General features: G+C 42.9%; 2 protein-coding genes across 2 annotated transcripts; one reads left to right on the top strand and one right to left on the bottom strand.

Moving 5' to 3' along the window:
• The first annotated feature begins 562 nt into the window (after positions 1-562).
• LOC110622567 (short-chain dehydrogenase TIC 32 B, chloroplastic) lies at positions 563-3,458 on the top strand. The gene is made up of 8 exons (XM_021767123.2): positions 563-842; positions 1,209-1,440; positions 1,542-1,621; positions 2,165-2,318; positions 2,403-2,481; positions 2,558-2,642; positions 2,747-2,793; positions 2,915-3,458. Exons 1-8 carry the CDS (start codon positions 725-727, stop codon positions 3,086-3,088), a joined length of 969 nt encoding a protein of 322 aa, XP_021622815.1. The 5' UTR covers positions 563-724; the 3' UTR covers positions 3,089-3,458.
• A 2,293-nt stretch (positions 3,459-5,751) lies between these two features.
• LOC110623255 lies at positions 5,752-26,889 on the bottom strand. Its single transcript, XM_021768183.1, has 5 exons — positions 26,693-26,889; positions 6,800-6,926; positions 6,422-6,715; positions 6,233-6,337; positions 5,752-6,039 (listed from the first exon to the last, which is right to left on the bottom strand). The coding sequence occupies exons 1-5, from the start codon at positions 26,887-26,889 to the stop codon at positions 5,752-5,754; spliced, it is 1,011 nt and encodes a 336-aa protein (XP_021623875.1).
• Positions 26,890-27,685: the final 796 nt, after the last annotated feature.

The raw sequence follows: 27,685 nt of genomic DNA, 5'->3' as shown, positions 1-27,685 counted from the left end.
ATCTTAGATTGATAATACAAAAGAATAGGAGTCCTAAATCTCCAAAAATTTAAGACTTGACGAGAGAAAAAAGTAAATTTCTACGAACCTGACTCTGACACCATATAGAAAAATAATATTTTATTATTGTATTTCATAATAAAGATTACCAAGTCTATGATTATACAATCCCTAAATTAAGCAACTAACCCATCTATCAATATTTACTTTCTATATTAATATATATATTTATTCCTATAATCTATAACACTAAATAAAATTTTGAACTACTAATTTTATTTGACTTAAAACTTAACAATTATATTGAAAAATCTTGATTAAACCGTAATGAACAGGGTACATTTAATGGAAAACGAAAGAGAAACATCAGTGCAAGGCAAAAGTTAGAGCAACAAGACAATTCCACCTGAAATCATTCACCCATCGGCATCACTGCAATCATGGCGTGGGCCGAGGTATGGAATAAGGTCAGGAGTTGTTGAAGCTATTAACGGCTCCTCACTAACGCTCATTTATTGCTCCACTATTGGCTGGCTAGCAAGCTATATCAAATTGAACCACCAATTCTGCTTGCTACTGTGCACCCCCACTAATCATAAATTTTCATGCAGTTCCTTTCCTTTTATGCTCTCTGATCTTGCACTAGCTCTTAATATTATATATATATATGTACGTCGTTGTGTTGTGTTGTGTCTGTGAAGTGGTGGCTTAACTTGTTGCTGAAATGAGCATCATCTCGTGGGTCACAGGATGGCCTGGGCCAAGTGGGTTTGGATCAGCTTCTACTGCTGAACAGGTTACTGAAGGCATTGATGCAACCAATCTCACAACTATTATCACTGGTCAGCTTTGCATTCTCTCCTCTTAAAGCTTAGTAACTATTGTGAGCATTTACTTTCTTAAGATTCTGTGTGCTTAGCGTTAATAATAGTAGATGCATGGTTACTGCATCATTTTTTTTTCCAAAAATTTACGTAGCTTTCCTTCTACTATCAATATTTTCATCTTCTTCCAGTTTTTCTGAAATTTTTCTACTTTTTGTAAATATATTTATGATTACACAACTGCAAATAAAGCTTTGGCCTTTGTTATATTTTGGTGTATATCATCTATAACACATGATGAATTTCAGCTGGTCTAATATGCTGATGTACAAAAAATTAAGGAAGAGATGAAGAAGAAGATAACATATGGAAGTTTGGATGCAGGTGGAGCAAGTGGGATTGGATTAGAGACAGCAAGAGTCTTGGCTCTTCGTAAAGCTCATGTGATTATAGCAGCAAGAAACATGGAAGCTGCAAATGAAGCAAAGCAACGTATTCTTAAAGAAGTTAAAGATGGTAGAGTAGATGTTATGAAACTGGATTTGGCCTCCATCAAATCTGTCCATGAATTTGCTGATACGTTCATTGCTCGTAATCTACCTCTCAACATCTTGATGTAACATCTCTCTTTCTCTCTTTTTCTCTCAAAGATTAAGGTTTCAGATTTCAAGTTTAATTTAAGCTGCAATGAATTTAATAACCCTGTGTTAATTCCAGAAACAATGCTGGAATTATGTTCTGCCCCTACCAGCTCTCTGAAGATGGAATAGAGATGCAATTTGCTACTAATCATATTGGTAGGTGAACGCCACAGTACTCATTAATTTAGTGCTGTACATATATTATTTTATTATTTTATTTCATTAAATTATAGACTTTCTCCAATATTATATACAAATTATTTCAAAACTGTAATATTTTAATTAATTTGGCTTTAATTTTAATTAAAAAAAAATGTAAATCTCTTGAAATTTATTTTAAATTCATATCAAAATCAAATCAGACAATACGTACTCATAATTAAGAGAATATGTCCATCTTAATTAATTTTCTGTCTACTTTTTTTTTTTTTTTTTTCTTTTTTCCAGCTTTTAACCTTCAAGGAAGTGGTTGGATGTCATTTCTTTTTGTCTAATGAATGGGAAACACTTCAATTATAAGAAGCAAATAATAAAAATTAGAGATTAATTATAAATATTTATTATTACTGTTGTCATCTCTAAGTTTAGAGATTTTAAATTTAAATTTAGTCGAAATTAGTTGATAAAAAAATAAATATGTGCACTGATAATTAATTATTGGTATAGTTAAGAGTAAATTCATTAGTCGATGAGTTTCAGGTCATTTCCTGCTGACAAATCTTCTCCTGGACAAAATGAAAGACACTGCAAGAAGCAGTGGCATTGAGGGTAGGATTGTGAATTTGTCATCAATAGCCCACATCCACACTTACAGACATGGAATTCGATTTGATAAACTCAATGATAAGCGAAGGTATTTTAAAAAAAATTTTTTTTTTAAGAAGTATAAGATCTTAATATATTTTAATATATATGTCTAAAATCACTTCTGGTGCAGTTATTCTGATAAAAGAGCATATGGGCAATCCAAGTTGGCTAACGTACTGCATGCCAAAGAGCTCACTCGTCGCTTTCAGGTTTATTGATTTTTTTTTTTTATTTGAATGATTAATCTGTGCTGATTTCTTGATTTTTGTTCAATGTTACGTGTAGGAAGAGGGTGTGAATATTACAGCCAATGCAGTCCATCCAGGGTTGATAATGACCAATCTCATGAGATATTCTGCTCTTCTGATGAGTATGTTTCATGTTCCAGATCATATTATTTATTTATTTTGTAGACTATAAAAAATCATACAAAAAGAGATTATTTATTTATTTATTTATTTTACTAATGTGCAGAAATATTGAAGTTTTTTAGTTTTGTGCTATGGAAGAATGTACCTCAGGTAATTAGTTTCTTCCTTTTCCTACCTTGCCTACATGGATTGCAAGCCTCCATACATTTTGGAAATTTTTATTGCTTTAATTAATTTTTAATTTAATTATTCCAATTATGAATGGTTTCAGGGAGCAGCAACTACATGCTACGTGGCACTTCACCCAAGTTTAAAAGGTGTGAGTGGAAAATACTTTGTGGACTGCAATGAGATGAAACCAAGCACATATGCTAGGGATGAATCGCTGGCAAGCAAACTCTGGGATTTCAGCAACAAGCTCATTACCTCTGCTTCAAAAGCTTAAAGAAAATATTAATCATTGTGAAGAAATCATCACCACCTTTCCCAAAGCTTCATCTTTGTTACAAGAAAATTTGGAAAAAAAACCCAAACAAATTCTAGTGTACAAATAAAGAAGCTTTTGCAGGGCATATGGAATCATCTTGGAGCTTAGCATTTATGCCATTGAAGAACTTTACTGGAAGCTTCATCACCCACATATGTATTATAATATACATAGATATTTTGTGTGCATGAGTGTGAAATGTGTGGGTGACGTGTGTGTAAGGTTTAGTGCTAAGGAAAATATTTATCTAAATCGAATTGAGTGTGTGGCATCTTGCTCTTGCTCATTTAATAGTCAGTGATTATAGTATTTGGCCCTTTTTTTTTTTTTTCGTGTCGGCAACTATTTTCATAATAGTTCTTAGTATATTGATTTTTAAATTATAAAGTACTCCTAGTACGTATTTTGAACATTTATGATAATTGAACTCTCGATTTCACTTAAAGGAGAAGAATGTCAAACAACTTATCTCAATACTCGATTTAAAATATATCAGTGACAAATAATATTTAAAAATTTATTTGTAGATAATTATACTAATATGCTACTTAGTAATTATATATGATGTTATACCCAGAAAAAATTTTAAGATTCAGCTTGCACTTAATGAGAAACAAATAACATGGAGAGATTATTGTGTTATAGGCATAATATATACTATTATTTTATTCATCGTCATACTTATTAATATTCACATTAATAGAATCAATACAATCAATCCATTAGCTCATTTCAGCATTGGTATCAGAGCTAAGTTTGCGACTCGCAACTTAAGAAATATGATATCAAAGACTTCTTGCAACTCAGCTTCTATTGCCTCTACAGACTGTAGGATCACGAAAACCAGGTTTGGCTTTTGCATGACATTAGCAATTATTGGCCATTCTAAAAACCCATGGAACAATAGAAAGTAATCCATGTAAACATGGGAATTTCCAAATTTTCTAGTAAGAGCGATAAATAGATTGCAAATATCGGAGCCACAAACCATAAACCACATGACCTGCAACATTGATTATTTGTCAAAGGTTGTCCTCAACCCAACATACCATCAATATAAATTCCTAATGGTGTCCAACAAAAGTTCAAGCCTTGGGTCAAGTGCTACTACTTCTCGTGATAATAGCTCGTTTCTGCCTCATTCCATGTCATCAGACATCAAATGCAGATCCTACCACCTTATTTGAGCCAACCTTCTAGATAATAATGAAGCAGAGATGGTTGAGGAAGGTTCATTAGTTCCACAGCATTTACCACCCGAGGGGATTAAAAAATATTAGTTTCGAAGCTGCTCCAAGGCAAGACAAACAGCAGAGACAACTCTCGAGACGCCTATCCAGTTATGAGTATAATATTTTTATTTTTTATTTGAAAGATATTTTTTTTCTTTAAAAACAAAACCTATGTTATAAAGAAAAATAATGAAAAAATAAAATATTTCATTTATTCTTAACTTTTTTTTAATAAAGAATTTCAAAAAAATTTAATTCAATTGATATACTTTTAATTATAATCTTATTTGAAATAAAAAAAAATTCAATTACTTGTAATTTAAAAGAAAATTATTTTAAAAAATTGAAATCTTATATGATTTTATAAGAATTTATTTAGTTTTTTTTATAAAAATAAATGAAATGATTTTTAATATTTCAGTTAAAGATGTAAATGGTTGTGGAGAGTGGAAATCAAAATGAAAATAATCACACTGCATTATATTAATTTTACTGTTTTATTCAATATTAATTTTTAATTAAAACTTCTGCGGAAAATAATTTATATTTTTTAAAAATTTTTATAAAAAGAATTTTTAATAAATAATTTATTTTTTATTGTGTAATTTAAATTTAAAAATAAAATATATTAACAAATTTATATGTGGACACTACAGAATTTTAAAAAATACTAACGGAAATTTTCGTTAGTAAACATGGATATTCCGTTAGTGAACAATTTCATTAACGGATCTGTGACGGATTAATTCCATTGTAAAAAATCTTGTTGGTAAATTATTTAGTAATGGATTTTATATCCGTTAGTATCACTAACGGATCACCAACAGATTTTTCTGTTGGTGTCACTAACGGATTCAAAATCCGTTAATATTGGAATAGCTTTCTTTACACATGCTTCACTAACGGAATGCATTTCCGTTAGTAATACTAACGAAATTTATGTTAGTAATCCGTTGGTGAATCTGAAATGGTGTTGTTTTCCTTTATGACGGACATGGATCCGTTTGTAATACCAAAGGAAATTCCATTGGTAATCCGTTGGTAATCCGTTGGTAAATCATAAAATTACAAAATCATCCCTATATTATCAAATATTATCAAATACACCATGCACCTGTACCCTATACATTCATAACATCCATCATCATCCTGGACATTATTAAACTATATACATAAAAAATTAAATTAATCATTAAAATATATTTAAAACTTAAAGATTTCATAATTATATTATATATACTAATTTTGTACAACAATTGTAATTTAAAAATAAAATTACCAACTGGTCAGAATAAAAGATACATATTAAACTAAACTAGCAAGCTCATCATCTATATCATCATCCCTGTCTGTATGATGATCACCAATGACAGGGGCATCATCATGCCGCTATTGTGGAGACGAAACTGGAGGTGCCCTAAGAGCAGATGTCTGAGTGGATATCCCAACACCCTGTTGTGCCATCATCCTATGCATAAACGCCTGCAACTCCTCCACCACTGTGTTAAGTCGACCATTCTCTGTCTCTAGTCGATCAATTTTATTCTGCATATTGCTCATTGCTTCAATGGTAGGAGGATCCACTTGGGGTGCAGACGTGTATGAAGCGAAACAATGAGATGTTTCATGAAAATATGCAGAAGCCTGGGACCCTAATCCATTAACTCGACTCTTTTTCTGCCCGCCAACCGCTTCATAGTAAAGCTGGGCCTCATTTATGGGTGTCGGCTCATTGCTTCCCTCCTGTTACTGTGTTGCTGCCTCCTTTAGTTGTATATATTTATCCTGCATTATAAATTTTAAATAACGTATTACTAATACGATTTAAGTACGTCAAAATTGTTTATAACTACATTTATTATCAACTTACATAAATAGCTTTTGACCTAATATCAATAAACTCCTCCGTCCCCTTTCTCTTATGTGTGGCTTTGAAAAGCTCATGAGGATGTCGTTTTCTTCCTAGTCTTTCTCTCTGTTACCAAGTATAAAAAGGATAATAATTAGCATCGCAAAAAAATATTTATAACAAAATAAATATTAAAGGGATTACTAATACCATCCTCTGCCGGTGGGTATATTGTGAAACTGATTCGCAAGCGTGCCTGGAAATGTCAGATCCTGCCCCTCTAGCCTCACTGCACCTATTGGCAGAAAACTTGTCACACTTCTCTTTATATTCAGAAGTGTTCCAAGTTTCCTGCCACTTCCTCAAAACAGAATCTAGTGTAGCTAGATTCTTCGTCTTCCCTTTCCTGATTTCCCACATAAGGCCCCTATATCTCTCAGCAGCCTTTTTCTGCCATACAATTTTGACCAAGCTGTTAATTGCTTGGTCCCATAATAAGTATTTCTGCAAAAAGATTAAAGTATATGAGTAGTTAGTAATTACAAATTTCATATTATAGCTCAATATGCTTTAAGAATTATGGTTCACCTTGAATTCCTGCCAATAAAACTCCTTAGTGTCATTTGGTACTGTCTTCCAACAATGCCCTTCAGCGATCAATCTTTCTTCTATTATCAGAGTGATCCTGCGACTGCACAACTCCAATGGGTGTAAACTACATGAACAACAGTGAGTTAGTATAGGGAAACATTGAAATTAATAGTAATTAAGAAATAATTAACTATTACTTGTTATTAATGAGTGAAATGATCTGTCGGAATGATTGTGTGCCGCCTACAGCAGTGGTCGAACCCGCAGATGCTGGAGCAGATGATGGAGTACATGCTGATGCAGATCCTGCCACTCTACCTGATGCAGTAGCAGAAGAGGATGCAGAATGAGATGACTGTAACGACCCGAAAATCGGACCGCTACTGGCGCTAGGATCCAGATCGGCTTAAGGCCGCCGGGACCCGTAGCAAGCCTGACATGTAACCTGTAAACCTGTTTAATCCCATACATGATCAAAAATCATACATAAAAAAAAAATAAAACTTTTCCTTCATACATTCTCTCATACACCAAACTCAACCTGCATGCACTGAACATAAACATACTGTAAACATTAACCCCTCTTTGGGATCTCATCAATGCCCCAATGGGCGATATACATGTGTTGAGTTGGCTAACATCTACATCATAAAACATCTGAGATCATGTAATAAAGGGGATAACAATACCCATAGGGTCAAGCACAACTTCTAATCCTCAATATCATTATACATAACATGACTATTCAACTTTACATCATCTTACAATTTACCATGTCCACTTTCTATCTATTACAAACATATGACTTTACTCTTCTTGACTTCTCTGTCTAGCCCGTACCTGCAATCCTGGGGGATTAGGGAAAAGGGGTGAGCTACTAGAGCCCAGTGAGCAGAATAATGAAAAACAACATTTAAATTCTCATGCCATCATGTAATGCAACACATCACAACAAATCACATCTCGGATGGTATTGTCCCCAATAGTCCTCTACATTCCAAAGTGCCGGGACGTAGAATGGGTCAACCGGTCTTTCTCTTAACATAACATAACATAGCATTCCAATGTGCCAGGGACGTAGAATGGGTACAACCTGGACTTCCATACCGTAACATCATCATATCATATGAGGACTAAAGGATCATCCAATAACCAATCCACATCAACATCATAAATGCAATGCAACATATTCGTGAATTCTAATGCAACAACCTAATTCATCACATGGCATTCATGATGCATGAACATGCTCAAAACTTTATAATTTATTTGCTTTCAATCGTAAAGGTTTATTCTACTCACCTCTGACTGAAGCTCTACTGACTCAGAAGCAGCTGAACTCACTGCTGGGGTCCTCGGTTCCTCGGGTCCGAACCTACACAGGTGGACTCAAATGAGGGACCAAACAACTAGAATATAATTCTAAAAACATCCCCCAAAAACCCCCTAGAACATCATGAAACAACCATAGAAAAACATGCAAAAGAGGGCTGGACAGGGCACTTTCAGCGGCAGGTTCGGCGGCCGAAAGTCCCTCCAGAGCCGAAAGTCAGGCAGGTTCGGCGGCACCTTCGGCGGCCGAAACTCCCAGACAGAGGCGAAACTCATGCATGTTCGGCAGCACTTTCGGCGGCCGAAACTCCCAGACAGAGATGAAAGTCTCCTTTCGGGGGCAAGCTTCGGCAGCCGAAGGTTGCTTCCACAAGCTTGTTCGGCGGCCGAAAGTTCCTTCGGCTGCCGAACCTGGTTTCTCCCTTAGTGGCAGAAACTCAGCTCTTCTATGCATATACGCCTCCCATTCCATCCAAACATGCATAAACCTATTCTACAACACACATACACAAGCATACAAGCTCCTAGGGGCTTCAAACTATCTAACACCCCATCTACAACTCATCAAACATGCATTTGCAAGCCACATTGTTCAAAAACACAACATAAACTCATAAACCTAACCAAAAGCTAAACATGCATTCTACCCCATAGATCTTCATAAAACTTACTTAAAACATGCAATGAGCTTAAGATCGGCTCTTACCTCTTGAAGATCGAGAGAGAGACGACCTAATCTTGGAGATGGGAGATTTTTAACTTCCTTGGGTCTCCAAGCTCAAAACTTGCTCAAAACTTGAAAATCTTCAAAACAAGATGAAAACTTGTGAAAATCGTGAAAGATTTAAAGGAAAAACTCAAAGATTGGTGAGGGACGGTGGAGAGCTCACCTTGGCCGAAAATGGGGAGAAAAGCTCGCCCATTTCGGCTAAGGGACCCTTTTATAGTGGCTGGCCAAGCCACGTTCGGGGGCCGAACGTGCCTCTGCATGCATGCCATGTTCGGCGGCCGAATTTGAGGTTCGGCGGTAGAACCTGGACTTTCCTCACTTATGCCTTCGGGGGCCTAAGGCACACCCGGAATGCCTGCATGTTCGGCGGCCGAACCTGGGTTTTCCTCCAAGGTTGTTTTCATGCAAAAACTCATTTCCTTTTTACTTAAAACCATGAAATACATTAAAACATTTTACGAAAACATGGTTTTACCCTTCTAGAGGTCTCCGACATCCGAAATTCCACCGGACGGTAGGAATTCCGATACCGGAGTCTAGCCGGATATTACATTCTCCCCCCCTTAAGAACATTCGTCCCCAAATGTTCCTCAACTAGCACATAGCATGGCATACACATATCATACATACAAAGCACATAAAACTCACAAGGAACTAACCTCAGAAAAGATAAGGGTATTGCTGGAGCATGGACTCCCGTGTCTCCCAAGTGCATTCTTCCATATTGTGGTGGTTCCACAGGACTTTCACCATCAGGATTTCCTTGTTTCTCAGCTTCCTGATCTGGGTGTCTAGGATCCGTACTGGCTGTTCAACATAGGTGAGATCTTCTTGGATCTCTACATCAGGCTCACTAAGAACCTTGCCCGGATCTGACACGAACTTTCTCAACATGGAAACATGGAAAACCGGATGGATTCTTTCCATTGAAGCAGGTAAATCCAGCTTGTACGACACATTCCCAACCTTTTGCAAGATTTCAAAGGGTCTGATGTATCGTGGGGCTAGTTTACCTTTCTTCCCAAAGCGAACCACTCCTTTCATTGGAGACACCTTGAGCAATACTAGATCCCCCTCCTGAAACTCTACTTGCCGTCTGCGGATGTCTGCATAACTCTTCTGTCTGCTTGCAGCAGTCTTGATTCTTTCTCTGATTATGGGTACTACCCTGCTGGTAATCTCTACTAGCTCAGGCCCTGCCAAGGCCTTTTCTCCAACTTCTTCCCAGCAAACAGGTGATCTGCACTTCCTCCCATACAAAGCTTCATAAGGAGCCATCCCGATGCTAGCATGATGGCTGTTATTGTAGGCAAACTCCACCAAAGGTAGATGCTGCCTCCAAGAACCGTCAAAATCCAGCACACACATTCTGAGCATATCCTCGATAGTCTGGATGGTCCTTTCGGACTGTCCGTCCGTCTGGGGGTGGAAGGCAGTACTGAAATCCAACCTGGTACCCATGGCATTCTGCAGACTCCGCCAAAACCTGGACGTGAACTGGGGCCCTCTATCAGACACTATTGAAACATGAACCCCATGCAGCCTGACGATCTCATCTACATACACCTGCGCCAACTTGTCCACAGAATAGCCACTCCTGACAGGGATGAAGTGAGCAGATTTGGTGAGTCTGTCCACAATCACCCATATGGAGTCCAATCTGTTGGACGTCGCCGGTAACCCCACTACGAAGTCCATAGCTATATTCTCCCATTTTCACTCTGGAATAGGTAGCGGGTTAAGCATTCCAGCCGGCTTCTGATGTTCCAGCTTCACCCTCTGACACACTTCGCAGGCTGACACAAACTGTGCCACTTCTTTCTTCATCGCTGACCACCAATAAACTTTCTTCAGATCTTGATACATCTTGGTGGCTCCGGGGTGAACGCTGTATCTTGCATTATGAGCCTCCCTCATAATGTCTCCTTTTAGCCCTATGTCATCTGGTACACAAAGTCTGTTCCCATAGCGGAGGATCCTCTTACTGTCAAATCTAAATTCACTGTCCTTGCCCGACTGAATAGTCCTGGCAATCTTCACTAACTCTGGGTCCTCATGCTGTTTCTGAGCCACTTGCTCCAGAAACACAGGTGTCACTCTCATCTGGGCCACTAAAGCACCTGTACCAGACAACTCCAACTGTAGACCTTCATCAATAAGCTTGTAAAACTCCTTCACCACTGGTCTCCTCTCAGCCGTGATGTGGGATAGACTGCCTAGTGACTTCCGGCTTAGGGCGTCTGCCACGACGTTCGCCTTACCCGGATGATACTGAATCTTGCAATCATAATCACTCAGCAGCTCTACCCACCTTCTCTGTCTCAAGTTCAAATCTTTTTGACTCAGGATGTACTGCAGGCTCTTATGATCTGTAAAGATCTCACATTTTACCCCATAGAGGTAGTGCCTCCACATCTTGAGTGCAAAGATTACTGCTGCCATCTCTAGGTCATGCGTGGGGTAATTTAACTCGTGCTTCTTCAGCTGTCTAGAAGCATAAGCAATCACCCTCTCATTCTGCATTAGTACACAACCCAGTCCCACACGGGACGCATCACAAAAGACTGTAAAATCCTCATCACTAGATGGCAGAGCTAACACTGGTGCTCAAGTCAACCTCTTCTTAAGCTCTTCAAAACTCTCTTCGCGCTGGTCGGTCCACACAAACTTTTGATTCTTCCTGGTTAACCTGGTCAGAGGAGTTGCAATCTTTGAGAAGTCCTGAACGAACCTCCTTTAGTAACCTGCCAAACCCAAGAAACTCCTGATTTCTGTCACTGAAGTGGGTCTAGGCCAGTTAGCCACAGCTTCTACCTTCTTGGGGTCCACCTCTATTCCATTCTCTGACACTACATGCCCCAAGAATGAGATGCTCCTCAGCCAGAACTCACACTTGGAGAACTTGGCATACAAGCCGTGTTCCCTCAAGGTCTGCAGAACCAACCTCAGATGATGGGCATGCTCCTCTGCATTCCTGGAATACACTAAGATATCATCTATGAAGACAATAACAAAGTGATCCAGGTATTGGCTAAACACTCTGTTCATGAGATCCATGAATGCTGCAGGGGCGTTGGTTAACCCGAACGGCATTACAAGGAACTCAAAATGCCCATATCTGGTCCTGAAAGCTGTCTTCGGCACATCTTCTTCCCTTATCCTTAGCTGATGGTACCCCGATCTCATATCTATTTTGGAGAAACAACCTGCTCCGGCTAGCTGGTCAAATAGATCGTCGATCCTAGGCAACGGGTACTTATTCTTGGTAGTGACTTTGTTCAACTGCCTATAGTCGATACAAAGTCTAAAGGATCCATCTTTCTTTCTCACAAACAAGACTGGTGCACCCCAAGGTGAGGTGCTCGGTCGGATGAAGCCCTTTTCTACCAGTTCTTGCAACTGTTCCTTCAATTCCTTCAACTCAGCTGGAGCCATCCTGTAGGGAGGGATAGAGATCGGTCGGGTTCCAGGCATCAGTTCTATCTCGAACTCTATCTCCCTAGCAGGTGGTAAACCTGGCAGCTCGTCTGGGAAGACGTCTAGAAACTCTCTAACCACTGGCACCGAGGCGGGCTCTCTAACCTGACTGCTAAGCTCTCTCACATGAGCCAAATACCCCTGACATCCCTTCCTAAGCAACCTACGAGCCTGAAGAGCTGATATCAGACCTCTAGGTGTACCCCTCCTGTCTCCCCTGAAGACAACCTCTGACCCATCCTGACCTCTGAACCTGACTACCTTGTCCCTGCAGTCCAAGGTAGCACCATGGGTAGATAACCAGTCCATCCCTAGAATGACGTCAAAATCTGTCAAATCTAGAACCACTAGGTCGGCGGACAAGCATCTTCCCTCAACAAACACTGGACTGCACTGGCAGACTGACTCTGCCACTGATGGATCACACTTGGGTCCACTGACCCAGAGAGGACACTCTAACTCAGAGATCATCAACCCCAACCTCTGGACGGCTCTCGGAGCAATAAAAGAATGAGATGCACCAGGGTCCATCAAGGCATACACATCTGAAAAACCAATGACTAAGTTACCTGCCACCACGGTGTTAGATGCATCTGCCTCCTGTTGAGTCATGGTGAAGATCCGTGCTGGAGCTGATGGACCTTCACCTCTGAAACCCGCTGAAGAAAAGGCTGCTCCTCTCCCTCTACCTCTGCCACTGGCCTAAGTCATGGCTGGAGCTGCTGGTTGAGCCACACTACCAGAAGCCGTCTGCTGAGACTGTGCTCCAAAAGCTGCCCTAGGACACTCCCGAGCCATGTGTCCCTCTTGCCCGCATCTGAAGCAGGCTGCTGTCCCAGCCCGGCAAACTCCCCTGTGTGGCCTACTACACTTTGCACAAACTGCATTATCCGCACCAGAGCTCGAGCCACTCCCTAGTCCCAGACTGGATTTGACCTTGTTCCAAAACTTGTTCTTCTTGGGCTTCCTAGTGGTATTACTCCACTTTTTGCTACCTGAAGCTACTACACTTAAAGAAGAAGAGCTTGGGGTCTTTGAACCAGAAGGCTGTACCACTGACTGCTTAACTGTCCCCTGAATGATGGCACTGGCCTCCATTTTCCGGGCCATATCCACTATGGCATGGAAGCTCTCCCTATCTACTGACTGGATCAAGGAGGAATATCTGGAGTGGAGTTTCATGATATACCTCCTTGACTTCTTCTGGTCTGTGTCAAGGTTTTGCCTTGCAAATGGCAACAGCTCCAAGAATCTGTCTGTGAATTCCTCTACACTCATCTCATCGGTCTGCCTCAACTGCTCAAACTCGATCATCTTCAGCTCCCTTGAGCTATCGGGGAAAGCCCATCCTGCAAACTCGTTTGCAAACTCCTCCCAAGACATGCTGTCCACTTTCGGGTTCACATAATTCTTGAACCACTCTTGTGCCTTCTTGCACTTAAGCGTGAACCCAGCCATCTGAATGGCTCTACTGTCATCAGCCCCAATCTCATCTGTGATCACCTTAACCCTTTCAAGATACACAAATGGGTCATCCCTTTTTTCATACTGAGGAGCACCCAGTTTCATGTAGTCGGTCATCTTGACCTTGCTCCCACTGGCTGAGCTAGGTCTAGAAGGCTGAGTAACTGGGGCTGCTGGTTCTGTAGGTGGTGGAGGTGGGGGGCAGCATTCCCCGAGGTGGGGTTTGCCGGGTGAGGATAAAAGGGTGAGGGTGGATAAGCTGGGTACTGGGGGTGAGGTGCATAGAAAGGTGGATAAGGCATGTAGGTAGGGTAGGGGCTAAAGCTGGAGTAATCCGATGTGCCTCCCATCGGATACCCTGAACCCTGTGGGAAGGGTGGATAATGGGGTGGAAAACCATACCCCGAGGCCTGAACGCCTCCCTGTGACTCCCCTGTCCCCTCTTCCGTCATGCTGACATCCAGATTTCCATCCCTCCTCTGATCCTCTTCCATAACCTCCCTCACATCTGAAGAACTTCTTCCTCTATCTGTCCCCCTTCTGCTAGCATCAAAAGACCTTCTAGGGTCCCTTGACACTCTTTCTCTGCTTGATCTACATGACATTGCCCTAGGCAATGCAGGAGGACGAGCGCTTGTGCCCTCATCCTCAGGTGGCACTCCAGTCAATCATGCAGATCGACGAGTTCCCCTCATCCTGTTTTCTAAAAGGCAGCACATAACAAGCAAACATTACCATCATATGGTTCATGTGGGCACACATGAACCCTCATCACATATCATTAATACACATGCATATAATCATGGCATTTCACATCATCAATCAAGACAGGACTCTACCTCCTATCCTAGTGGACATGATCTTCCTATTATGCTTGACCTTTTATAACATCTATGAGCCCGACACTCTAGGTCCGACCATATGAACCTAGGGCTCTGATACCATTCTGTAACGATCCGAAAATCGGACCGCTACCGGCGCTAAGATCCAGATCGGCTTAAGGCCGCCGGGACCCATAGCAAGCCTGACATGTAACCTGTAAACCTGTTTAATCCCATACATGATCAACAATCATACATAAAAAAAATAAAACTTTTCCTTCATACATTCTCTCATACACCAAACTCAACCTGCATGCACTGAACATAAACATACTGTAAACATTGACCCCTCTTTGGGATCTCATCAATGCCCCAATGGGCGATATACATGTGTTGAGTTGGCTAACATCTACATCATAAAACATCTGAGATCATGTAATAAAGGGGATAACAATACCCATAGGGTCAAGCACAACTTCTAATCCTCAATATCATTATACATAACATGACTATTCAACTTTACATCATCTTACAATTTACCATGTCCACTTTCTATCTATTACAAACATATGACTTTACTCTTCTTGACTTCTCTGTCTAGCCCGTACCTGCAATCCTGGGGGATTAGGGAAAAGGGGTGAGCTACTAGAGCCCAGTGAGCAGAATAATGAAAAACAACATTTAAATTCTCATGCCATCATGTAATGCAACACATCACAACAAATCACATCTCGGATGGTATTGTCCCCAATAGTCCTCTACATTCCAAAGTGCCGGGACGTAGAATGGGTCAACCGGTCTTTCTCTTAACATAACATAACATAGCATTCCAATGTGCCAGGGACGTAGAATGGGTACAACCTGGACTTCCATACCATATCATGCCGTAACATCATCATATCATATGAGGACTAAAGGATCATCCAATAACCAATCCACATCAACATCATAAATGCAATGCAACATATTCGTGAATTCTAATGCAACAACCTAATTCATCACATGGCATTCATGATGCATGAACATGCTCAAAACTTTATAATTTATTTGCTTTCAATCGTAAAGGTTTATTCTACTCACCTCTGGCTGAAGCTCTACTGACTCAGAAGCAGCTGAACTCACTGCTGGGGTCCTCGGTTCCTCGGGTCTGAACCTACACAGGTGGACTCAAATGAGGGACCAAACAACTAGAATATAATTCTAAAAACATCCCCCAAAAACCCCCTAGAACATCATGAAACAACCATAGAAAAACATGCAAAAGACGGCTGGACAGGGCACTTTCGGCGGCAGGTTCGGCGGTCGAAAGTCCCTCCAGAGCCGAAAGTCAGGCAGGTTCGGCGGCACCTTCGGCGGCCGAAACTCCCAGACAGAGGTGAAACTCATGCATGTTCAGCGGCACTTTTGGCCGCTGAAACTCCCAGACAGAGACGAAAGTCTCCTTTCGGGGGCAAGCTTCGGCAGCCGAAGGCTGCTTCCACAAGCTTGTTCAGCGGCCGAAAGTTCCTTCGGTTGCCGAACCTGGTTTCTCCCTTAGTGGCAGAAACTCAGCTCTTCTATGCATATACGCCTCCCATTCCATCCAAACATGCATAAACCTATTCTACAACACACATACACAAGCATACAAGCTCCTAGGGGCTTCAAACTATCTAACACCCCATCTACAACTCATCAAACATGCATTTGCAAGCCACATTGTTCAAAAACACAACATAAACTCATAAACCTAACCAAAATTTAAACATGCATTCTACCCCATAGATCTTCATAAAACTTACTTAAAACATGCAATGAGCTTAAGATCGGCTCTTACCTCTTGAAGATAGAGAGAGAGACGACCTAATCTTGGAGATGGGAGATTTTCAACTTCCTTGGGTCTCCAAGCTCAAAACTTGCTCAAAACTTGAAAATCTTCAAAACAAGATGAAAACTTGTGAAAATCGTGAAAGATTTGAAAGAAGAACTCAAAGATTGGTGAGGGACGGCGGAGAGCTCACCTTGGCCGAAAATGGGGAGAAAAGCTCGCCCATTTCGACTAAGGGACCCTTTTATAGTGGCTGGCCAGGCCACGTTCGGGGGCCGAACGTGCCTCCGCATGCATGCCATGTTCGGCGGCCGAACTTGAGGTTCGGCGGCCGAACCTGGACTTCCCTCACTTATGCCTTCGGGGGGGCCTAAGGCACACCCGAAATACCTACATGTTCAGCGGCCGAACCTGAGTTTTCCTCCAAGGTTGTTTTCATGCAAAAACTCATTTTCTTTTTACTTAAAACCATGAAATACATTAAAACATTTTATAAAAATATGGTTTTACCCTTCTAGAGGTCTCCGACATCCGAAATTCCACCGGACGGTAGGAATTCCGATACCGGAGTCTAGCCGGATATTACATTGACTGTGAATGTGATGCCGAAGGTCATAGAGATGGAGTGGGACAGTAAGGAGGTATAGTGTGGCGGTGAGGAGGTGGAAGGGGACAGGGAGGCAATGCATCTGTACATGGTGGAACTGGTAGACATGATCGATCATGTAATACCCGGCTAGACTCCGGTATCAGAATTCCTACCGTCCGGTGGAATCTCGGATGTCGGAAGCCTCTAGTAGGGTAAAACCATGTTTTTATGAAATGTTTTAATGTGTTTTATGTTTTAAGCATGAAAGAAAATGAGTTTTTGCATGAAAATATCATTGGAGGAAAACTCAGGTTCGGCCGCCGAACCTCAAGTTCGGCCGCCGAACATGCATGCGTTGCGGGTGTGCTTTAGGCCCCCGAAAGCATAAGTGAGGGAAGTCCAGGTTCGGCCGCCGAACCTCAAGTTCGGCCGCCGAACATGGCATGCATGCGGATTCACATTCGGCCCCCGAACGTGGTCTGGCCAGCCACTATAAAAGGGTCCCTTAGCCGAAAACGGGCTAGCTTTCTTCCCATTTTCGGCCAAGGTGAGCTCTCCGCCGTCCCTCACCCATTTTTGATGTTCTTCCTCTAAATCTTTCAAGATTTTCACTTGTTTTAACTTGGTTTTGAAGATTTAAGCTTTTGAGCAAAGTTTTGGAGCTTGGAGGTTCAAGAACCAAATCTCTCCCAACTCCGAGTTTTTGGGTCGTCTCTCTCGATCTTCAAGAGGTAAGAGCCGATCTTAAGCTCGTTTTATGTTTTGAATAAGTTTTATGCAAGATCTATGGGTTAGAATGCATGTTTAGGTTATGGTTATGTTTATGGGTATAAATATGTGTTCTTGAACAATGTGGATGCTTGATGTGTTGTAGATGGGGTTTATGATGGTTTGAGACCCCTAGGAACATGTATGCTTGCGTTTGTGTGTTGTAAAATAGGTTTGATGCATGTTTGATAAGTTTGGAGGCGAAATGTGCATTGGGAGCCAAGTTTCTGCCCTTTGGCAGAAACCAGGTTCGGCAGCCGAAGGAACTTTCGGCCGCCGAACATGGCTGGGGAGGCAGCCTTTCGGCTGCCGAAGCTTGCCCCCGAAAGGAGACTTTCGTCTCCGTCTGGCAGTTTCGGCCGCCGAAGGTGCCGCCGAACATGCATGAGTTTCGTCTCTGTCTGGGAGTTTCGGCCGCCGAAGGTGCCGCCGAACCTGCCTGTCTTTCTGCTCTGGAGGGACTTTCGGCCGCCGAACCTGCCGCCGAAAGTGCCCTGTCCAGGCCTCCTTTGCATGTTTTTCTATGGTTGTTTCAGGTTGTTTTAGGGGGTTTTTGGGGAGTAGTTTAGAGATATGTTCTAGTATGTTTGGTCCCTCATTTGAGTCCACCTGTGTAGGTTCGGACCCGAGGAACCGAGGACCCCAGCAGTGAGTTCAGCTGCTTCGGTGTTGTCAGAGTCAGCCAGAGGTGAGTGGAACTAAACTTAATCTTTTAAATTAAATGTTTTATCATGTTTCATGCATCATGATTATGCAATAGAATGATTGCATTAGTTTCACGAATATGCCGCATTGCATCGATTGTTGTTGATGTGGGTGAATGTTGGATGACCCAATTAGTCCATGACAGGAAGACCAGGACCCCATTCTACGGCCTGGCACAGAGTAAGGAAAGACCAGGACCCCATTCTACGGCCTGGCACGGTTATGGACTCGAAGACCAGGCGCCCAGAGGAGGCCCTGGGATAATGGTAAGTAATGTATGTATGACAGGAAGACCAGGACCCCATGCTACGGCCTGGCACAGAGTTAGCTTGGACTAATTGATGACAAGTTCGCCCAACCCTTATGTGAATTGTCTGTGTTATGATGCATTTCATAGAGCATAGTGTTAATATGTTTTATAGTCCTACTCACTGGGCTTTTAGCTCACCCCTTTTCCCTTTACCCCCAGGCTTGCAGGTACAGTATAGAGCAGGAGTTCGGATAGAGTAAAGAATTCATGTTTATGTAATAGCTAGTAATGGACATGATCATATTGTAATGTAAAGTCTTAATCAGTATAGTTATGTAATGAGATGATGTATATGGATGTTAGTGGTGTGCTTGACCATAGATTGTTGTATCCCTTTTAATACATGATCTTAGATATTTTTATGATGTTTATGTAACCAACTCAGCATATGTTATGTCACCCATTGGGGACACTGATGAGATCCCGCAGAGGGATCAATGTTATGTTATTGTTTATGCACAGGTTGAGTTTGGTTGATGTTCATGGAAAGAAAAGTTTTAATTTTTATGTATGTTGTTGATCATGTATGGGATTAAGCAGGTTTTCAGGATGCATGTCAGGCTTGCTACGGGTCCCTGCGGCCTTAAGTCGACCCGAATCCTAGCGCCGGTAGCGGTTCGATTTTCAGGTCGTTACAGAATGGTATCAGAGCCCTAGGTTCCTATGGTCGGACCTAGAGTGTCGGGCTCATAGATGTCATAGAAGGTCAAGCACAATAGGAAAGATCATGTCGACTAGGATAGGATGTGGAGTCCTGTCTTGTATGATGATGTGAAATGCCATGATAATATGCATGTGCATTAATGATATGCTATGATATGTGATGTATGTGATGCGGGTTCATGTGTGCCCACATGAACCATATGATGCTAATGTTGTGTTGTGTGTACTGTTTTTCAGAAAACAGGATGAGGGGAACTCGTCGATCAGCAAGATTGACTGGAGTGCCACCTGAGGATGAGGGCATGAGCGCCCGTCCTCCAGCATTGCCTAGGGCAATGTCTAGTAGGTCTAGCAGAGAAAGAGCAGTAAGAGACCCTAGAAGGTCTTTGGATCTGGGTAGAAGCAGATCAGTCAGAGGAACAGTTCAGGGAGGAGCGTCAGAGGACGTGGGGGATGATATGGATGTAGAGCAGAGGAGGGATGGCAGTCTGGGAGTTAGCATGTCGGAGGAAGGTATGGGAGAATCCCAAGGAGGCACTCAGGCCTCGGGATTTGTTCAGCCACCTTACTATCCACCCTTCTCACAAAACCCCGGGTATTCGATGGGAGGCACATCGGATTACCCTAGCTTCACTCCTTATCCCACACAGATGCCATACCCATCATACTACCCACCATACTCACAGTACCCAATGTATCCACCCCCACCTTACTATCCAAATCCAGTAAACCCTACCTCAGAAAATATTGCACCACCTCCACCACCTACAGAACCAGCAGCCCCAGTTGCTCAGCCATCTAGACCTAGCTCAGCCAGTGGGAGTAAGGTTAAGATGACTGACTACATGAAATTGGGTGCTCCCCAGTATGAAAAAGGGGATGACCCATTTGTATATCTGGAAAGGGTTAAAGTGATCACAGAGGAGATTGGGGCTGATGACAATAGAGCCATTCAGATGGCTGGGTTCACGCTTAAGTGCAAGAAGGCACGAGAGCGGTTCAAGAATTATGTGAACCCGAGAGTGGACAGCATGTCCTGGGAAGAGTTTGCAAACGAGTTTGCAGGTTGGGCTTTTCTCGATAGTTCAAGGGAGCTGAAGATGATAGAGTTTGAACAGTTGAGGCAGACGGATGAAATGAGTGTAGAGGAGTACACCGACAGATTCTTGGAGCTGTTGCCTTTTGCTGGGCAGAGTCTGGATACAGATTCAAAGAGGTCAAGGAGGTATGTCATGAAACTTCATTCCAGGTATTCCTCCTTGATCCAGTCAGTGGACAGGGAGAGCTTCCATGCCATAGTAGATATGGCCAGGAAAATGGAGGCTAGTGCCATCGTTCAGGGGACAGTTAAGCAGTCAGTGGCACAGTCTTCTGGTTCTAAAACTCCGGGTGGGGGAAGATTAGATCCCTCTACCCTGAGTGCAGCAACTTCAGGCAGTAAGAGATGGGGTAAGCCCAAGGGTAAGAAGAACAAGTTCTGGAACAAGGTTAAGTCCAGTCTGGGATTTGGGAGTGGCTCAAGCTCTGGTGCGGATAATGCAGTTTGTGCGAGGTGTGGTAGGCCACACAAAGGAGTATGTCGGTTTGGGACGAACGCCTGTTTCAAATGTGGTCAGGAGGGGCATATGGCTCGAGATTGTCCAAGAGCAGTCCCGATGGCTCAGTCCCAGCAGACAGCTTCAGGCAGTGTAGCGCAGCCAGCAGCTCCAGCCATGACTCAGGCCAGTGGCAGAGGCAGAGGGAGAGGAGCAGCCTCTTCTTCAGCGGGTTTCAGAGGTGAAGGTCCATCAGCTCCAGCACGGATCTTCACAATGACACAACAGGAGGCAGATGCATCTAACACCGTGGTGGCAGGTAATTTAATCATTGGTTGTTCAGATGTGTATGCCTTGATGGACCCTGGTGCATCTCATTCTTTTATCGCTCCGAGAGCCGTGGGGAGGTTGGGTCTGATGACTTCTGGGTTAGAGTGTCCTCTCTGGGTCAGTGGACCCAAGTGTGATCCATCAGTGGCAGAGTCAGTCTGCCAGTGTAGTCCTGTGTTTGTTGAGGGAAGATGCTTGTCCGCCGACCTAGTGGTTCTAGATTTGACAGATTTTGACGTCATTCTAGGGATGGACTGGTTATCTACCCATGGTGCTACCTTGGACTGCAGGGACAAGGTAGTCAGGTTCAGAGGTCAGGATGGGTCTGAGGTCGTCTTCAGAGGAGACAAGAGGGGTACACCTAGAGGTCTGATATCAGCCCTTCAGGCTTGTAGGTTGCTTAGGAAGGGATGTCAGGGGTATTTGGCTCATGTGAGAGAGCTTAGCAGTCAGGTCAGAGAGCCCACCTCAGTGCCAGTGGTTAGAGAGTTCTTAGATGTGTTCCCAGACGAGCTGCCAGGTTTACCACCTGCTAGGGAGATAGAGTTCGAGATAGAACTGATGCCTGGAACCCGACCGATCTCTATCCCTCCCTACAGGATGGCGCCAGCAGAATTGAAGGAGTTGAAGGAGCAGTTACAGGAGCTGGTAGACAAGGGCTTCATCCGACCGAGTACCTCACCCTGGGGTGCTCCAGTTTTGTTTGTGAGAAAGAAGGATGGATCCCTTAGGCTTTGTATCGACTACAGGCAGTTGAACAAAGTCACTACCAAGAACAAGTACCCATTGCCAAGGATCGACGATCTATTCGACTAGCTAGCAAGAGCGGGTTGTTTCTCCAAAATAGATCTGAGGTCCGGGTATCATCAGTTGAGGATCAGGGAAGAGGATGTGCCAAAGACAGCTTTCAGGACCAGATATGGGCATTTTGAGTTCCTTGTGATGCCGTTCGGGTTAACCAACGCCCCTACAGCATTCATGGATCTCATGAATAGAGTGTTTAGTCAGTACCTGGATCACTTCGTTATTGTCTTCATAGATGATATCCTAGTGTATTCCAGGAATGCAGAGGAGCATGCCCATCATCTGAGGTTGGTTCTACAGACCTTGAGGGAACATGGCTTGTATGCCAAGTTCTCAAAGTGTGAGTTCTGGCTGAGGACCATTTCGTTCTTGGGGCATGTAGTGTCAGAGAATGGGATAGAGGTGGACCCCAAGAAGACAGAAACTGTGGCTAACTGGCCTAGACCCACTTCAGTGACGGAGATCAGGAGTTTCTTGGGTTTGGCAGGTTACTACAGGAGGTTCGTTCAGGACTTCTCGAAAATAGCAGCTCCTCTGACCAGGCTAACCAGGAAGAATCAGAAGTTTCTGTGGACTGACCAGTGCGAAGAGAGTTTTGAAGAGCTTAAGAAGAGGTTGACTTCAGCACCAGTTTTAGCTCTGCCATCTAGTGATGAGGACTTTACAGTCTTTTGTGATGCGTCCCGTGTGGGACTGGGTTGTGTACTGATGCAAAATGAGAGGGTGATTGCTTATGCTTCGAGGCAGCTAAAGAAGCACGAGTTGAATTACCCCACACATGACCTGGAAATGGCAGCAGTAATCTTTGTGCTCAAGATGTGGAGGCACTACCTCTATGGGATAAAATGTGAGATCTTTACAGATCATAAGAGCCTGCAGTACATCCTGAGCCAAAGAGATTTGAACTTGAGACAGAGGAGATGGGTAGAGCTGCTGAGTGACTATGATTGTAAGATTCAGTATCATCCGGGTAAGGCGAATGTCGTGGCAGACGCCCTAAGCCGGAAGTCACTAGGTAGTCTATCCCACATCACGGCAGAGAGGAGACCAGTGGTGAAGGAGTTTTACAAGCTCATTGAGGAAGGTCTACAGTTGGAGTTGTCTGGTACAGGTGCTTTAGTTGCTCAGATGAAAGTGACACCTGTGTTTCTGGAGCAAGTGGTTCAGAAACAGCATGAGGACCCAGAGTTAGTGAAGATTGCCAGGACTGTTCAGTTAGGCAAAGACAGCGAGTTCAGATTCGAAAACAAGGGGATCCTCCACTATGGGAGTCGTTTATGTGTACCAGATGACATAGGGCTAAAAGGAGACATTATGAGAGAGGCTCATAATGCAGGATACAGCATTCACCCCGGAGCCACCAAAATGTATCAGGATCTGAAGAAAGTTTATTGGTGGCCAGCTATGAAGAGAAAAGTGGCACAGTTTCTGTCAGCCTGCGAAGTTTGTCAGAGGGTGAAGCTGGAACATCAGAAGCCGGCTGGAATGCTTAACCCGCTACCTATTCCAGAGTGGAAATGGGAGAATATAGCTATGGACTTCGTAGTGGGATTACCGGCGACGTCCAATAGATTGGACTCCATATGGGTGATTGTGGACAGACTCACCAAATCTGCTCACTTCATCCCTGTCAGGAGTGGCTATTCTGTGGACAAGTTGGCGCAGGTGTACGTTGATGAGATAGTCAGACTGCATGGGGTTCCTGTTTCTATTGTGTCAGATAGAGGACCCCAGTTCACCTCCAGGTTTTGGCGGAGTCTGCAGGATGCCATGGGTACCAGATTGGATTTCAGCACTGCCTTCCATCCACAGACCGACGGACAGTCAGAGAGGACCATCCAAACCATAAAAGATATGCTGAGAATGTGTGTGCTGGACTTTGGCGGTTCTTGGAGGCAGCATCTACCTTTGGTGGAGTTTGCCTACAATAACAGCCATCATGCTAGCATTGGGATGGCTCCATATGAAGCTTTATATGGAAGGAAGTGCAGGTCACCTGTTTGCTGGGAAGAAGTTGGAGAAAAGGCCTTGGCAGGGCCTGAGCTAGTAGAGATCACCAGAAGGGTAGTACCCTTAATCAGAGAGAGAATCAAGACGGCTGCAAGCAGACAGAAGAGTTATGCAGACATCCGCAGAAGACTAGTAGAGTTTCAGGAGGGGGTTCTAGTATTGCTCAAGGTGTCTCCAATGAAAGGAGTGGTTCGGTTCGGGAAGAAGGGTAAGCTGGCTCCGCGGTACATCGGACCCTTTGAAGTCCTGCAAAGGATTGGGAATGTATCGTACAAGTTGGATTTACCTGCTTCAATGAAGAGAATCCATCCGGTTTTCCATGTTTCTATGTTGAGAAAATTCGTGTCAGATCCGGGCAAGGTTCTTAGTAAGCCTGATGTGGAGATCCAAGAGGATCTCACCTATGTTGAGCAGCCGGTACGGATCCTAGACACCCAGATCAGAAAGCTAAGAAACAAGGAAATCCCGATGGTGAAAGTCCTGTGGAACCACCACAATATGGAAGAATGCATTTGGGAGACACGGGAGTCCATGCTCCGGCAATATCCTCATCTCTTTTAAGGTTAGTCTCTATGTGTTTTATGTTGTATGCCTTACATGTGCTAGTTGAGGAACATTCGGGAACGAATGTTCTTAAGGGGGGGAGAATGTAATACCCGACTAGACTCCGGTATCGGAATTCCTACCGTCCGGTGGAATCTCGGATGTCGGAAGCCTCTAGTAGGGTAAAACCATGTTTTTATGAAATGTTTTAATGTGTTTTATGTTTTAAGCATGAAAGAAAATGAGTTTTTGCATGAAAATAGCATTGGAGGAAAACTCAGGTTCGGCCGCCGAACCTCAAGTTCGGCCGCCGAACATGCTTGCGTTGCGGGTGTGTTTTATGTTTTGAATAAGTTTTATGCAAGATCTATGGGTTAGAATGCATGTTTAGGTTATGGTTATGTTTATGGGTATAAATATGTGTTCTTGAACAATGTGGATGCTTGATGTGTTGTAGATGGGGTTTATGATGGTTTGAGACCCCTAGGAACATGTATGCTTGCGTTTGTGTGTTGTAGAATAGGTTTGATGCATGGTTGATAAGTTTGGAGGCGAAATGTGCATTGGGAGCCAAGTTTCTGCCCTTTAGCAGAAACCAGGTTCGGCAGCCGAAGGAACTTTCGGCCGCCGAACATGGCTGGGGAGGCAGCCTTTCGGCTGCCAAAGCTTGCCCCCGAAAGGAGACTTTCGTCTCCGTCTGGCAGTTTCGGCCGCCGAAGGTGCCGCCGAACATGCATGAGTTTCGTCTCTGTCTGGGAGTTTCGGCCGCCGAAGGTGCCGCCGAACCTGCCTGACTTTCGGCTCTGGAGGGACTTTCGACCGTCGAACCTGCCGCCGAAAGTGCCCTGTCCAGGCCTCCTTTGCATGTTTTTCTATGGTTGTTTCAGGTTGTTTTAGGGGGTTTTTGGGGAGTAGTTTAGAGATATGTTCTAGTATGTTTGGTCCCTCATTTGAGTCCACCTGTGTAGGTTCGGACCCGAGGAACCGAGGACCCCAGCAGTGAGTTCAGCTGCTTCGGTGTTGTCAGAGTCAGCCAGAGGTGAGTGGAACTAAACTTAATCTTTTGAATTAAATGTTTTATCATGTTTCATGCATCATGATTATGCAATAGGATGATTGCATTAGTTTCACGAATATGCCGCATTGCATCGATTGTTGTTGATGTGGGTGAATGTTGGATGACCCAATTAGTCCATGACAGGAAGACCAGGACCCCATTCTACGGCCTGGCACAGAGTAAGGAAAGACCAGGACCCCATTCTACGGCCTGGCACGGTTATGGACTCGAAGACCAGGCGCCCAGAGGAGGCCCTGGGATAATGGTAAGTAATGTATGTATGACAGGAAGACCAGGACCCCATGCTACGGCCTGGCACAGAGTTAGCTTGGACTAATTGGTGACGAGTTCGCCCAACCCTTATGTGAATTGTCTGTGTTATGATGCATTTCATAGAGCATAGTGTTAATATGTTTTATAGTCCTACTCACTGGGCTTTTAGCTCACCCCTTTTCCCTTTACCCCCAGGCTTGCAGGTACAGTATAGAGCAGGAGTTCGGATAGAGTAAAGAATTCATGTTTATGTAATAGCTAGTAATGGACATGATCATATTGTAATGTAAAGTCTTAATCAGTATAGTTATGTAATGAGATGATGTATATGGATGTTAGTGGTGTGCTTGACCATAGATTGTTGTATCCCTTTTAATACATGATCTTAGAGATTTTTATGATGTTTATGTAACCAACTCAGCATATGTTATGTCACCCATTGGGGACACTGATGAGATCCCGCAGAGGGATCAATGTTATGTTATTGTTTATGCACAGGTTGAGTTTGGTTGATGTTCATGGAAAGAAAAGTTTTAATTTTTATGTATGTTGTTGATCATGTATGGGATTAAGCAGGTTTTCAGGATGCATGTCAGGCTTGCTACGGGTCCCGGCGGCCTTAAGTCGACCCGGATCCTAGCGCCGGTAGCGGTCCGATTTTCGGGTCGTTACAGATCACTATGACATGGCTGTACACCAGATGCAAATGGTACCCATATCTGAAGCTCCATATCCCCAAGTCCCATCGATGTCCGTGGTAACTGCGGCTCATGCTCTTGTACGTCAACTGCAGTCGCCTCCTCTTGACTTGTATGAGCAGGAAGTCGAATCGGTCCTCTAGGCTTCTTAAACCTTCCATGTCCCCTCATCTGTGAAAAAAAAAATAGTCAATATAAAAAGTAATATAAAGTTCACAAACATTAAATAAAATACATACAGACGTAGTAAGTTACTTACAGAGAAATAATGGAAATATACAACTCCAAACTGATTTAGAATATAAATTAATTCATTCTAATTCATACGAATCGAACTCATTATCACCATCTATATCTGCATCAGAATCAGGGTCACTAAGAAACTCATCTTCATCTGCCGAAACATCATCATGAATCTCAGTCATTCCTCCACTTGGATCATTCAGGCTGTGTTGTTCAGTGACATCATTGTGATTTACTTATGCGTAATCAATCTCATCTTCTTGAAAAGGTTCATCTGTCTTTGAAGACGTATCAGATACTTCAACAACGGGTCTACCTTTAACTTTTATCATAGCCTACCAATCATTTTTGTTACGACGCTTGCTCGGATGTGAAGCATAAACAACCTGTGTTGCTTGAGAGGCTAATATAAATGGCTCGTACTTAGTGAATCTTTGCTTATTGTAAACATCTACTATTCTATACTGTCTATGCACCTTGGTACTCGTATTTGGTGTTGGATCAAACCAGTCACATTTGAAAAGTACAGTCCGCTTAATTGGTAACCCTGGATACTCCAACCGCAATACCTCAACCAACTGTCCATAGTAGTCACTTTTTTTCAGAACTGTAATTGCTTCCTTTTATACATACACCAAAATTCATTAAGTTACTACTTGAATTTCCTTTGATTATATTGAATTTACATCCATTAACACAATACCCATCAAAATAGGTGACACTT

This window comes from Manihot esculenta, chromosome 9 (genome assembly GCF_001659605.2).
Source record: "Manihot esculenta cultivar AM560-2 chromosome 9, M.esculenta_v8, whole genome shotgun sequence".
NCBI classification, from domain to species: domain Eukaryota; kingdom Viridiplantae; phylum Streptophyta; class Magnoliopsida; order Malpighiales; family Euphorbiaceae; genus Manihot; species Manihot esculenta.
Note: the sequence above shows the minus strand (reverse complement) of the source record. Positions and strands in the feature narration are given on the sequence as shown.

Bases quoted from the DNA above. Each gene is read 5' to 3' on its own strand.
- LOC110622567 (XM_021767123.2), top strand. From the start codon at position 725: ATGAGCATCATCTCGTGGGTCACAGGATGGCCTGGGCCAAGTGGGTTT. The intron at 1,441-1,541 runs GTAACATCTCTC...TGTTAATTCCAG, and splicing joins CTACCTCTCAACATCTTGAT to AAACAATGCTGGAATTATGT. The intron at 2,319-2,402 runs GTATTTTAAAAA...CTTCTGGTGCAG, and splicing joins AAACTCAATGATAAGCGAAG to TTATTCTGATAAAAGAGCAT.
- LOC110623255 (XM_021768183.1), bottom strand. From the start codon at position 26,889: ATGAGGGGACATGGAAGGTTTAAGAAGCCTAGAGGACCGATTCGACTT. The intron at 6,338-6,421 runs GTATTAGTAATC...ACTTGGTAACAG, and splicing joins ATACCCACCGGCAGAGGATG to AGAGAAAGACTAGGAAGAAA. The intron at 6,040-6,232 runs GTAAGTTGATAA...GTTGGCGGGCAG, and splicing joins TTAGGTCAAAAGCTATTTAT to AAAAAGAGTCGAGTTAATGG.